The sequence below is a fragment of the Malaclemys terrapin genome, chromosome 2, assembly GCF_027887155.1.
Source record: "Malaclemys terrapin pileata isolate rMalTer1 chromosome 2, rMalTer1.hap1, whole genome shotgun sequence".
Lineage (NCBI taxonomy): Eukaryota > Metazoa > Chordata > Testudines > Emydidae > Malaclemys > Malaclemys terrapin.
In genome coordinates, this window is record NC_071506.1 from 98980017 (window position 1) to 98993410 (window position 13394).

General features: G+C 40.8%; 1 protein-coding gene across 1 annotated transcript in view; it reads left to right on the top strand.

Moving 5' to 3' along the window:
* C2H18orf63 (chromosome 2 C18orf63 homolog) overlaps positions 1-13394 on the top strand; it is a 31514-nt gene that overhangs the window by 4907 nt on the left and 13213 nt on the right. The window contains exons 5-11 of the mRNA XM_054021084.1: positions 1065-1106; positions 2004-2080; positions 3935-4044; positions 4150-4246; positions 4354-4466; positions 5859-6030; positions 7932-9026. Coding sequence (XP_053877059.1) covers positions 1065-1106; positions 2004-2080; positions 3935-4044; positions 4150-4246; positions 4354-4466; positions 5859-6030; positions 7932-9026 — 1706 coding nt within the window. The remainder of the gene's footprint in view (positions 1-1064; positions 1107-2003; positions 2081-3934; positions 4045-4149; positions 4247-4353; positions 4467-5858; positions 6031-7931; positions 9027-13394) is intronic.

Below are 13394 nucleotides of genomic sequence, written 5' to 3' on the forward strand. Positions count from 1 at the left end.
GGTGGATGGAAGAAGACAAAGCAATGTTTCTATCCAGCTCTCCTTTTGAGCCTGAAGAATTTGTCCCAGACATTTAAGAAGAACAAGAAGATGTGAGGAATGTGGCTTTTTAGGTTGCAACTTTAGTAACTTAATTCATCTTGGAATTACCAGCAATAACTCATACAGTGCAGGTCTCATTCATTTCTCACTCATTTCCACCTGTTTGTGGAGGGCTGCCATCAGCCCCCACCCGTCCAACCTTGATTGCAACTATTGCTGGGACCCCACCGCCTTTCCCTCATGTGAGGGTTAAGGGGCTGGGAAAAGGGAGTTGTCTCCTCACTGTAACAGACATTAGAAGCCCCAGCCCTGTTGCCCAGCTTCTTTAGGGGGTGCCTTCCCCTAAGTCCACGTCCAACTCCAGTTAATCAGAGAACCAGACTCCCTATGGAATAATTATCTGCACTGGACACTGCTACCAACCACATTGCAACAACTTTAACCTTACTTCCTGGCTGACCCAATCAGGTCCTGAAGGTGAAAAATCCCATACTATTCCAGCCAATCTGATGATAAGTGAAAAATTCCTTCCCAGTCCTGAAAAAGGCAACTGGCACAGTGCCCACAACAGACTACACTTGTCCAATGGGTGGGAACTGCTGATCCATGAGAGAGGGTTCTGTCTGACAGGACAGAGCATATATACCTTTTCCCAGCCCCGCAGGAGGCCAGTGGCTTATCTTACCCCCTCTGGCCAGCCCTAGCTTAGGTAATGCCTCCCTCTCCCTACCCACCTCAGTTTGAAGGAGAGGAGCAACCTTACAGGAGCCACATCCTTTTCTTCTCACTTATCCAGACAAAGTGCCTCCCCCACACACACACATACACATGGTGGTGGAAGTTGCATTATTAACTGTTACCTAATGAAAAACAATTCTGTGTACAAATTCCTTATTGAGAGATAAACATCATATATATAGTTGTTGTGCTTTCATGCATATTTCTGAGATAAAAGTCTTAAAGTATACTAGGTTTATGCATACATTTTATAAAAATAATACATACTTATTTTATTTATTAAGGAAGCAATTTTTTGTCTCAAATGGGAAGGCAAAATGCTGTTGGTAAGTACAATATTGTGTTAATATTGTAAGTATATTAGAAATTAGTAAGACTGTACTAAAGCTTCCATGGTCTTAGTATATCAACTCAATATCTTTTCATTTTGCAATCTACAAATAACTTCAATCATATGATACCTGCTGGGAGATTCTTCTTTAAATTATATGGACAGTTTTCAAATTAATTGAATCTCTATAAAAGAGAGAGGAGTATTTTTATACTATTAATCTTAACCTATGACCATAGATTGAAATATATGGTTGAAAGAACCTGGTTATAACATTCATTTTAGGCAAATGTAGTTCAGACTGCACAAGTGGTATGGAGGTTTGGTGAACATGGGTAAAGTAAAATGAGTAACTATGATTAACTGCCTTAAATTTACAGTTCTCAAAACATCAGGCCACAGTGGGGTTGTTGCTTAGTATGTTATGAATAAATATATAGAAAAATATATTTATTTTATTTCTATACCTCAAATATAAATGTTAAGAACTAAATTTTAAAATATTTGCACCTAAATTTGCACCTGGAAATGTTTTCAGGAGCAGGTAATTGCCTGTGCAAATTGGTATTTGTGCATTCAAGTGACCATTTGGACATACAACTGTGAGCTTTGTGCAATTATGTATGTTCACATACATTTTACAAGTGAAATTTAGTCACTGATATTAGGAATTAGCCAGACAATGCTTATTTTGATTTTTAAAAATTGAATACAATTCTTTGTACATGAAGAGGAATTCTTCTTTTTTGGTACTGCTACACTGAGCATAATGGTGGGAAGGTTGTTTTTTGGGTTTTTTTGTTTTTTTAAATAAGCATATTGGCTTTACTTTTTCATTTAATAGACAATTATATAGATATACACAGTGGTTTTGGTTTTGATTTTATTTCAGTCATGGACCTCAATGTATCAGAGACCCAACTTTGCATCAGTGTAGAGGCTTGCACAATTCGACTACCGCCACCCAAGGTACTGAACAGTTCTAATTTCTATGGCTAATTTTGTTCATCCTACTTGCACTTTTTTATTGGCTGTATTTTATCTGGGATGCTTTATTTGAAAAGGACATGGGGGATCAAGATGTTTACTTCTAATTGCCATTGGACATGCACTATGTTAGTTGTTTATCCTCATCTTGTACTAAATATATATGCCATATATTATTGGATATGGCTGTACTCATAGGAGTCTGACAATCATTCCAATCAGAATGTCAGAGCTGTGAGATTTCCCTACAGTTACTGTTTGAAGAGAATTTCATAGAAAATAATAACAGAGCATGGGAAAAGGGAAGTGCATGCTGGTAGAACTATTTCCCCAAGGATAGTAGATTTTTCACGTGAAACGTTTTTGGGACATTTGGAACTGCCGCGCAAAGATGTTACAGAACAGCCCTCCTCTGGAGGAGAAGATTAATTAGTAGCAATAGAGGCAGATGAAGCCATTGAGATTTAAGCACTGTATCATCCACAAACACCAAAAACCCTGTTTGACACCAGGGTTTCTGACCCCTTTCTTGTAGTCTCCACAGAATAGAAGGACATCTACACACAGTGCATGATGATTACAATGGATGACCTCTTTATGCCACTAGGTCGCCTTATACCATAATATTCTCCAGCATTCCCCAGGAGATAATCCTTCTTTCACTTTCATCCTATAATAACTTAGAGTAACATCTTATGTTCAAAACCACCTATCAACTTTTAGCCATCAGAGCTATCAAAGAATTTCTATCTGCACAGCACTTCTTTGAAACCGGCTCCATTTTCTTTGTGATACCCCAAAAAAGATGGGAGCAGTTTGGGTCATGCTGGACGTGAGCATGGTTAGCAAATATATCAGGAAACCCAGTATTAAGAAATTACCATCAGCTGTGATAGCCACCATGTCACCTTAATTGATCTGGTACGAGTACTAAATTTCTGATTACTTCTTTGTTACAAAAGCAAGCATTTTCAATCCATTTCTATCCTTTAGAATATCTTTGGCTCTCAGGAGAAAGAAATTCCACTTTTCCCTCTAGCTAGACAACATACTAATCAAAGACAACTTTAGGGTATCCTTGAAAATGACACAGGCAGTGATGATGGAAATTAACATGATGTAGTTTCATTATCAATAATCAGTATAATCCCATTGTGGTCCATAATTTGGTAGAGTCTGAAGATAGACACAGCAATAGAAAGGGCTTTTCTGTCACTGGATGGATGCAAACCATGACAAACAACAGAGTCAGAAAAGAATGTTTCTTCAGGTCTAAGAATGTCTATGGCTTTAGCTCCAGCATGTCTTCCTCTCAGAATATCTGGGCATCTCTCTTGATTTTTCCAAGAGGCAAAGGCATATAGCTTCTTGGTAGCCTTGCTGGGATCTTTTGCAACCCTGGTTATTATGGTGCAATACTGTCACTAAGTTGTCCAACATTAGAATATGTTAGTTTCTGAGTAGAATTTAAAAGTACTGCAGGGATAGTAAGGATGTTCTCAATCTGAGGACATTTATGTTGTGCTTCAAGTCCTTCTGGATCCAGTATCCTTGCATGTTAAAGTACCTCCAATATGACCTATCAGCTTTTAAGTCATTTACATCTTTAGCCAGTTCCTGAAAGTATAGGTTTTTAAAGTTTGAAACAGACTCTGCCATGTGATTATGTGAATATAATTCTAAAATTAGCAGTTTGCAATGACTGATAAATGAATATTCATGTATAAGTTTCAGTAGTACATTTGAATGCACATTAGATGTTTTACGTGTTCCTTTTTCACTTTGTATAAATGAAGCAATATTTGAAAATAACCAAACACTTTTTTCTATTTGAAGCTGGAAGACTTTGACATTTCAGCAAACATCTTAGAAATATTTGACAACAATAAAAATACAGTCATTCAGAGACACTCCATTTTAAGTAACTGGTGCTATGTCTTGCCAAGGTAAAGTTCTATTTAATTTCCAACAAAAACAAACAGTTTAAAATGTGTTTTCAACTATGCTGTGTATTGTATCTAGCATTCTGTCTTTGCTTTACCCCTGTACAGCATGAAAATGGGTCAGATCATAAGTATTAGCCATATAATTCCACCAGAGTCTCCTTTTCATTCATACAAAGACTTTCAGGTGCACTGGAAGAATCTGGTAGGAAAGAACACGATTTTTTCCCCTTTTGTCTCTTTTTTGAATGTTTTTGTATTAATCACATTGTTTATAATAACATTCCATTTATATGTGTATTTTATTTTTAGTATGGGTATATCCTTCCAGAGGATCATGGCGAGACAAAAATATATTGCAGTGTTTACTTCAAACTGATAGGGGAACGACTCTTTACATATCCTTTATATATATTTTCTTTTGTGTTGGACTGCCTTCTCTTTTACCATGCTAGCCAAGATCCAAACTCTAATCCAGATAGAGGGCCAAATTCACTGCAGTTGTAATTCCATTGAAGTGAATGAGGCTATGCCATCAGAAAATATGGTCCAAAATATTTAATTCAGTCCTTCTGTGTTATTAATGAATAATGTCAAATCTGGTCTTCCCTATTTGCTGGAGATGTTTCTTAAAGGACCCTGAGATATTAATTGGAACTCTTGTAGGGGCTGGGATGTCAAATCTTAGAGAGAATAATTTTTCTTCAGCCTGTTTGTTCAGGCATATAGGTTAAATAGGTTTTAACAACAAAAACAAAAAAAGCCCATCGAATAAAAATTACGTTGTAGTAAATCTTAATCTGAATAAAATTACTTTACCACACAGGCTCTGATCCTGCTAACATTTACTCTCATGCTTAAAGTTCAGCACATTTTAAGTGTCTTCACAATTGAAGCCTAAGTCTGGTTTTACCCCCATAATATCTGTGAAGTTACTTGTTCCTCACAATCATCAAGAGTCTTCTAGGAAAAACAGGCTAGACGACCTATGACTTTATAATCTTAAAAACAAGCAGAACCCCCACCCCTTTTTATAAAAATAAATCTTTTCAGGCCTCCTTGATATGGAAACAAGAAATGGCACTAACAGAATATTTTTCTTAGCAGGTCACCCTTTACCAGGGGCATTATTAATTAGTTTAGGCCTCATTTTTCCTTTGCTTTGCAATTTATGCAATCCAGTGAAGAATATCCTCCATATTCTAGCTTTACTTTTTTTAATTCACCCCTGCGTCATTGAAATACTGAAAAAATAATACTTGTTTCAGACAATTTATGTTGCTGCTGAAATGACTGCCAGTAGAGGGTCTTCACATTAATTAGGGAATTCTGATTTCAGTACCATGCTCACAAAGAAAGAAGTCAGACTAAAAACCAAGATTCATATTGAGTTGTGCTTTGAATGAGAAAATAATTAAAATATCCAGAGAAGGAAATGAAGAAAACCAGGAGGATATTACAAATAAAGCACTAGTTTCTATCACTTTTACTCATGTTGAATAAATACCTTATTCTGCAAGAAATCCCATTGATTTCAACGGGACTGCTCAAGCAATAAAGTACTTCTCAATGGGAATGAAAATGGCTTAATTTAGCCTAATAAGAGTAACACTTTCAAATCTCTAAAACCATTAAAACTACTAAAATTTTGGTCCCTTTAAAAATAGTAAAGCTGCTTTTTTTTATTTTAAATTCTTTTGAAGAAATTTTAGTGTGTATTTAAGCTTTTACTCAAGAAAAGGATAAACGATTTCATTATACAAAATGCTAAAAGCCATCTTACATAACCCTTAACACTTATTCAGGTACCCTTTAAGTTGCATAAGAAGCCAACCAGTCCAATATTTTACTAGAATAGATTTAGAAGGTGTGTTAAACTCTTTTGTTTCTGACCTGAAGTCTAAACTTCCTCATCTATGTGGATTTCCAGTAAAAATGACAAGTAAAGCATTGTATGCCACAAAGGAACTCATCAAACATCCTATGCACGTAAGAAGTTTTATGTTTATATTAATATTTATATTGATGGGCAGTGTTGTTAATGATAATACGTGCTCTTTCCCATGTGAATTTTCAGAACACTACAAGAGTATAAAAGTATTTCTCACCATGAATCATTGTTAATACTTGTGGTTTTCTACTTAAACGGGTAGCCTGACATATTACTGTTCACATCATAACTGTATAACAAAATATGGAAGTGATATGTAGCCAAATTAACAGTTCAGTTGGAATCTAAGGTTTCCTTTTCCTGAATTTTTTTTATCTTAACTCTGCCACCATAATATCACAATAATATTTTTTCCTTCTTTTGAAAAAAAAAATTAGAGAAAATAAGTGGTCTGGACTTATTACCACAAGCATTTAAATGGTTCTGGTCAGGCTGAAGTTCACACTTCAGAGGTGAAGAGGATGGGAAGGAGCAGAATTTACAACCCTTTTAGAATAGTAGGCTATATGAAATATAAATTTCAGCCTTTGCCAAGCAATAGCACACATTCTGATTATCTTGTCAGTGAAAGAAGAAAAACTTCATTTTTTAAAAACAAAGAGTAGAATTTGAAGAATGCAGTAGAAATTGCAGAGTTTTGAAAATGTTAAGATCTGGTGTTAAGATCTCCTGTTTCTCTCTTTCCAGCAGCTGCAGCCCCTAATGGAGAAAGTTAGGATGGCTCCTCCTTATTTCCCACAGTTTTCACAGGCATCCAGGCATTTCTTTGCTATGAAAAGTCTAGATGTCTGCAGAAGTAACTAGAGACAAGGACAGTCAGCCAGCTCTGCGTGGACCACTAGAAATTGCTTTGCATTCCACAGTTTTAGAAGTACTGCTCTAAGATAATGACTAAGGATTAGGTCTTCCCCTTTTGAGGAACCAACCAAATTTACATCAACCAAATGTAGCTCATAATGAGCAGAGAATGGGGAAACTGGATCCAGTGAGTTTTGTCCCTCATCCCTCAAAACCACACAATCAGAGTTCTGTGAGGTTTCAGGTGATTTATCAGCCTGGTGTGAGACAGAGGGCATAGCCATAGTATTACCATCTGTGATAACTGTGCAATTAAGGAGAATGTCCTAATGGAAGATAACTGTAATCAGATCAAAACTTATTTTGAATGATAGCAGCCACTACTCATTTAAAGAGAGGGTTGATTGAACATATCTGCTGATTAGGGAGTCAAAGGCATCTAGGTTTCCTGTGGCACAATAGGAGCACTGAGGAGCAGCATAGAGGAGTTTGCTCTGCATGCACATGCCATAATATCCTGAAGGGTGGAACTGGATCTCTCCCTATGGGCTGTAGACCCTTTTCCTCAAAGAGGATATTGTAGCAGAAACTCAGTGTGGCAAGTTGCACAGAATTTTCAAAGTAGTTTTTCCATTTCAGTGGATTTTTTCCATGAGAAGGAATAAAATGATCTGATATACTGCATATGAAAGGGGCACATTACTGAAATGGTTTCTCCACTTGTATTTGTAACAGAAAATTTCCCCTTGTGTCTTTTATTGTGGCTATGTGATGTTAAAAGGTTGCTGGATTACATTTCAGTGGTGGGTGAAGTGATCTCCGTATATAGCTTGTGGTATGCTTTTTTATTCTTGCTTGAAAGGATATATATTGTGCAACATATTTGCCATCTTGACAATCAGATATTTGCATACATATTACTTTTCATTTATCAAGCTGAAAAATCTTTCCTTAAATGTCTTAATAGACAGTCTTAATACAATGTTCTTAATTCTAGGTTGTTTTTAAAAAAACAGAATTGTAAAATAACCAACACAAAAATGTGTACAGTGTATGTTGTATACAGACTAAGTTGCTGTAGCATTGTAAACTAACTCTCTTTATTCAGTTGAATCAGTTTGGCAACAGCTGTGTGTTTCAGGGAGTAAATGCCAACCCTGCAAATCTGACTGGCAAACCGATATGCAAGGTATCTCTGACTCAAGCACCTCCAAGGAGAGAGACTTTGCAGCAGAGGTCTTCACAAGGCAATTCAAGAATTAGCCACAGGATGGAGCTTTTGATCAGTCAGCCAAAACAATGTATTTTCTCAAATCTCATTCCATGTCCAGAGGATGCTGTTGCTGAGGCCATGAAGAAAACAGTGCATAGTAGACAGCAGCAGCAGACTCCAGGAACATCAGGGGTACCAGTTCACTCAACTGAATCCTTAAGAATGTCTAAGAATTCATCTGTGGATTCTCAAAGGAACAATGCCACTAGAATTATACCTATTTTCAAAGGAAAGTTGTTGCAAATGGATGTAAAGGCCACAAGAGCCAATGAAGGAAAGAAAAAAGTGAGTGTTTTACAGCATTCTCCAAAAGTAGTTAGAGATGTCACCATGTCTAAATTAACTGTATGCAACCCCAGTGTAAATCAGGTATACAAACCTGTCCAAATTGTGTCATTCAAAAATCCTACTAATGGCACTGTTGCTCAGAGAATGACTGGGAAAGCAAATGTAAAAAGTGGTAGACCTATATGTGACCAGGAAAAAGAAACTGGTAAGCAGCTGACAAATTCTGCATTTTCTAGTAGCCCATCTTCAGGTAGGAATTCAAGTAGAATCAAACCTGAGAAGCTAAATTCTTCTTCATTATCTGCTAGTGACAAATCAATGCTTCAGATATCAAATGCCAATCTAGGTTTGAAAAATCCTGCACTACTCAGTTCTACTACAAAAAAGGGGGGAAAGTTATCAAATCAAAACAACACAAAAATACTTGAGGGAAGTCACAGTTCAAAGAAGGTACATACACAGATTTCTGAGTCAGACAAAGAAATTGCGAAAACCAGCATATCACAGCATCAAACAAAGAGCCCAACTGAAGGAGCAGGGTTAAATATTCTCAGATTGGTTTTAAAGAGTACAGTGCACAGAGCCAAAAGAGAAGAACATGAAAAATCATTAATGCCATCAAAGGAGTATATCACCAAGACAACCAATCACCATTCACAAGTCAACTATGAGCAGGTACAGTAAATAATAGGTTTCACCTATACTAGCTCTCACCAACTGTGTGTGTGTGTGTGTGAGCGTGCTGAGGTAATTAGACTATTCATTGCATTTGATGCTGTATCTTAGTTCTGCCAGGTAGATTGTGTGTTTCTAATATTTGCTGTAATTTGTATTAAAATCTTTAACCATTGTCTCCTTTTACAGTAAAAGACTATGATTTGTTTTATCATCTGAGCTGTATGCTCTTGTAATTGTGACTTTCTGAAAGGAAGCGTAATTCCTTTAAATTTCATTCCAGATTTTTATTTAATGGGACTAGCAAAATTTATAAGCAATAATATGCTTCCATTTTTTATGTGTCAGTCTGTCTTCACCCAAAGTTTTGTACTACAACCAGCTAATGGATGGTATATAAGACCAACTCAAGTATGTGATCGTATCACCTAGTAGCTGTAGACTACAGAATATGTAAGCCCAGTGCTTTTACACAAGCTTGAAACTTTACCAGGTTCAGTTATTACAACACATTCATTAAAAACCTTTGCATGTATAATAGCTGTTTAGATTACAAGTTAGTAAAATTTAGGGCTGTCCATTAATCACAGTTAACTCATGCGATTAACTCAAAAATTAATCGCGATTAAAAAAATGAATCGTGATCAATTGCAGTTTTAATTGCACTGTTAAACAATACCAATTGAAATGTATTAATGTATTTTGGATGTCTTTCTACATTTTCTAAGGCCTTGTCTACACTACGAGAGTAGTTCGATTTTACTTAAATCGAATTTTTGGAATCGATATTGCAAAGTCGAACGTGTGTGTCCACACTAAGGACAGTAATTCGACTTTGTGAGTCCACACTAACGGGGAAAGCATCGACATTGGAAGTGGTGCACTGTGGTCAGCTATCCCACAGTTCCCGGAGTCCCCGCTGCCCATTGGAATTCTGGGTGGAGCCGCAAATGCCTTCTGGGTAAAAAAAATGTGTCCAGGGTGCTTTTGGGTAACTGTCGTCATCCGTCCATCACTCCCGCCCTCCCTCCCTGAAAGCGCCGGCGGGAAATCAGTTCGCGCACTTTTCTAGTCAGTGACAGCGCGGATGCCACAGCACTGCGAGCATGGAGCCTGCTGCAACCATCACTGCAGTTGTGGCCGCTCTCAACGCCTCGCAACTTATCATACACCTTTCCCTGAGGCAGATGCAGAAAAGTCAGGCGAGGAGGCTACGTCAACGCGGTGATGGCCTGAAGTCTGAGAGTAGCACAGACCTCTCAGAAAGCAGGGGACCCAGCGCCGAGAACATCACGGTGGCAATGGGTCATGTTGATGCCGTGGAAAGGAGATTCTGGGCACGGGAAACAAGCACTGAGTGGTGGGACCGCATAGTGCTGCAGGTCTGGGATGAATCCCAGTGGCTGCGAAACTTTCGCATGCGGAAGGGAACTTTCCTGGAACTTTGTGAGTTGCTGTCCCCTGCCCTGAAGCGCAATGACACCCGGATGCGAGCAGCCCTGACTGTCCAGAAGCGAGTGGCCATAGCCCTGTGGAAGCTTGCAACGCCAGACAGCTACCGGTCAGTCGCGAACCAGTTTGGGGTGGGCAAATCTACCGTGGGGGTTGTTGTGATGCAAGTAGCCAAGGCAATCGTTGATGTACTGCTGCCAAAGGTAGTGACCCTGGGAAACGTGGAGGCGATCATAGATGGCTTCGCAGCGATGGGATTCCCAAACTGCGGTGGGGCCATAGATGGAACTCACATCCCTATCCTGGCACCGGAACACCAGGCCAGCCAGTACATTAACAGAAAGGGCTACTTTTCCATGGTGCTGCAAGCACTGGTGGACCACAGGGGACGTTTTACCAACATCTACGTGGGATGGCCGGGCAAGGTTCATGACGCTCGTGTTTTCAGGAACTCTGGTCTGTTTAGACGGCTGCAGCAAGGTATTTACTTCCCGGACCACAAAATAACTCTTGGGGATGTGGAGATGCCTATAGTCATCCTCGGGGACCCAGCCTACCCGCTAATGCCCTGGCTCATGAAGCCCTATACTGGCGCCCTGGACACTGAAAAAGAACTCTTCAACTACCGGCTGAGCAAGTGCAGAATGGTGGTGGAGTGTGCTTTTGGACGTCTCAAGGGGAGATGGAGAAGCTTACTGACTCGCTGTGATCTCAGCGAAACCAATATCCCCATTGTTATTGCAGCTTGCTGTGTGCTCCACAATCTCTGTGAGAGCAAGGGGGAGACCTTTATGGCGGGGTGGGAGGTTGAGGAAAATAGCCTGGCTGCTGATTACTCACAGCCAGACAGCCGGGCGATTAGAAGAGACCAGCGGGAAGCGCTGTGCATCCGGAAGGCTTTGAAAGCAAAGTTCCTGAGTGAGCAGGGTAACCTGTGACTTTAAAGTTTGTGTATTGAGAAGCTAAACCTGCCCCCGTTTCTTTACCCAGTTAATGTTGACTATCCTATCCAGTTACATACCCCCTTCACCCCACTTCCAACACACGTTTCAAAATAAAAATAGTTCTACTTTGTTAAAGCACACCGTTTTCTTTAATACTGTATTCGCGGGAATTTTTTAAAACTGGGACGCAGACTGTGGTGCGGAGCGGGTGTACTGTAGTGGCGCGAATGCAGCTTCTAAACTCAAGGATTGACAGGCTCCGCTGCGGTGGGATGGTTGTTTCAACGGAGCCTGTCACCCCTCCTGATAGGGACTGTGTGTATGGGGGGGTCTATGTGACTTTGTGGCAGGGGGAGGACGGTTACAGATCCCCTGCTGTGTGGCTCTGTGATCCTGCCTAAGGACCGCCGCTTAAGATCTGTAACTGCCTCCCCTGCCACAAAGTCACAGAGCAACCCACCCCCCACCACATAACATGAAAACAACCTCCCAGACTAACCAGGGTAACTAGTCACTGCATCACTGCACTATGTATGTGCCCTGCTGCTGTGCCTGCCCCCGACTATATACCCTGCCAAAGGTGACTGTCCTGTCGAATTACCAACCCCCTATCCCCCCCTCCTCCAAAAGAACATGATGGAAACAGTAGTTAACAGAAACGTATTTTTTATTATCAACCAAACATGGAACTGGGAAAGTGAAACTTGGACGGGGGCTTGTGTCAGGCGGGAAGGAAAGAACTTGTCAAATTTTGGGGAATGAGAGCCTTCTGCTGCTCGAGCTCTCTGCAGGGGTGGAGTGAGAGTTAGCAGGGACTCTGCCGCCTCTCCTTCTGTGCACTTTGGGTGAGGGGAGTATGGGACTTGGTGGCGGGGGAGGGCGGTTAGAGATGGACTGCAGCGGGGCTCTGTCCTCCTGCCTCCGTTCCTGCAGAACATCCACAAGGCGCCGGAGCGTGTCCGTTTGCTCCCTCATTAGTCCAAGCAGGGTTTGAGTCGCCTGCTGGTCTTCCTGACGCCACCTCTCCTCCCGATCCATGTTGGCTTGGTGCATTCGGGTCAAGTTCTCCCACCACTGGGTCTGCTGTGCTGCCTGGGCTCTGGAGCAGGCTATAAGCTCCGAGAACATGTCCTCCCGTGTCCTCTTCTTCTTATGCCTAATCCGCGCTAGCCTCTGGGAGTGTGATGACAGGCTAGGTTGTGAGACAGTCGCAGATGGGGCTGTGGGAATGGGAAAAAGGGAGTGAATTCCTCAGAAAGATAAATGTAGTTGTGAACAAAGAACATAGTCTTTCTCTGTGAACAAGACCATGCACAGCACCTATCACATGCGCACTCAGCACAAGGTCGAATTCTCGGCCTTCGCATTCAGTGCCTGGGGTCTTCTACAGCACATTTGAGAAGCCTCTCAGGAGAACGGAATTTCTGTTGCAGGCAGACATGGTAAGCCGTAGACTTGTGGCAGCTTAAAACTTTAATATTAGCAATGGCCTCATTTCACATTGAAATCAATGTCGGTCCCTGCTGCCAGCAATTCGGCAAGCAGGAAGTCTGCTCCTGTCCCACACCCTCGCGGCTGTCCCCGGGAATGATCCCTTTCGGCTGCCCCTCTCCCGCCTCCACCGCGTGGCTGCAAACCAGCGGTTACAGTTCTGTAAAGGAACGGCAAAGCAGTCCCAACACTAACATTCCCCTACCTCATTCAAAGCAGGTCATCATGAGCGACATCACCCTCATGAGGATCTCTGACAGCGAGAAAGAGCAAATGCTCCGGGAAAGCCTGCAAAGACCAGGGCCGTATGCCGCCATGCTGTGCAGAGCAATGATTCCAGAGTACTTGCTTGTCTCGTGGCGTGGCAACGTGTCCTACTACGGAGGACCCAATAAGGCCGCTCTCCCCAAGAACCTAATGCAGCGGATTTCCAATTACCTCCAGGAGAGCTTCCTCGAGATGTCACAGGAGGATTTCTGCT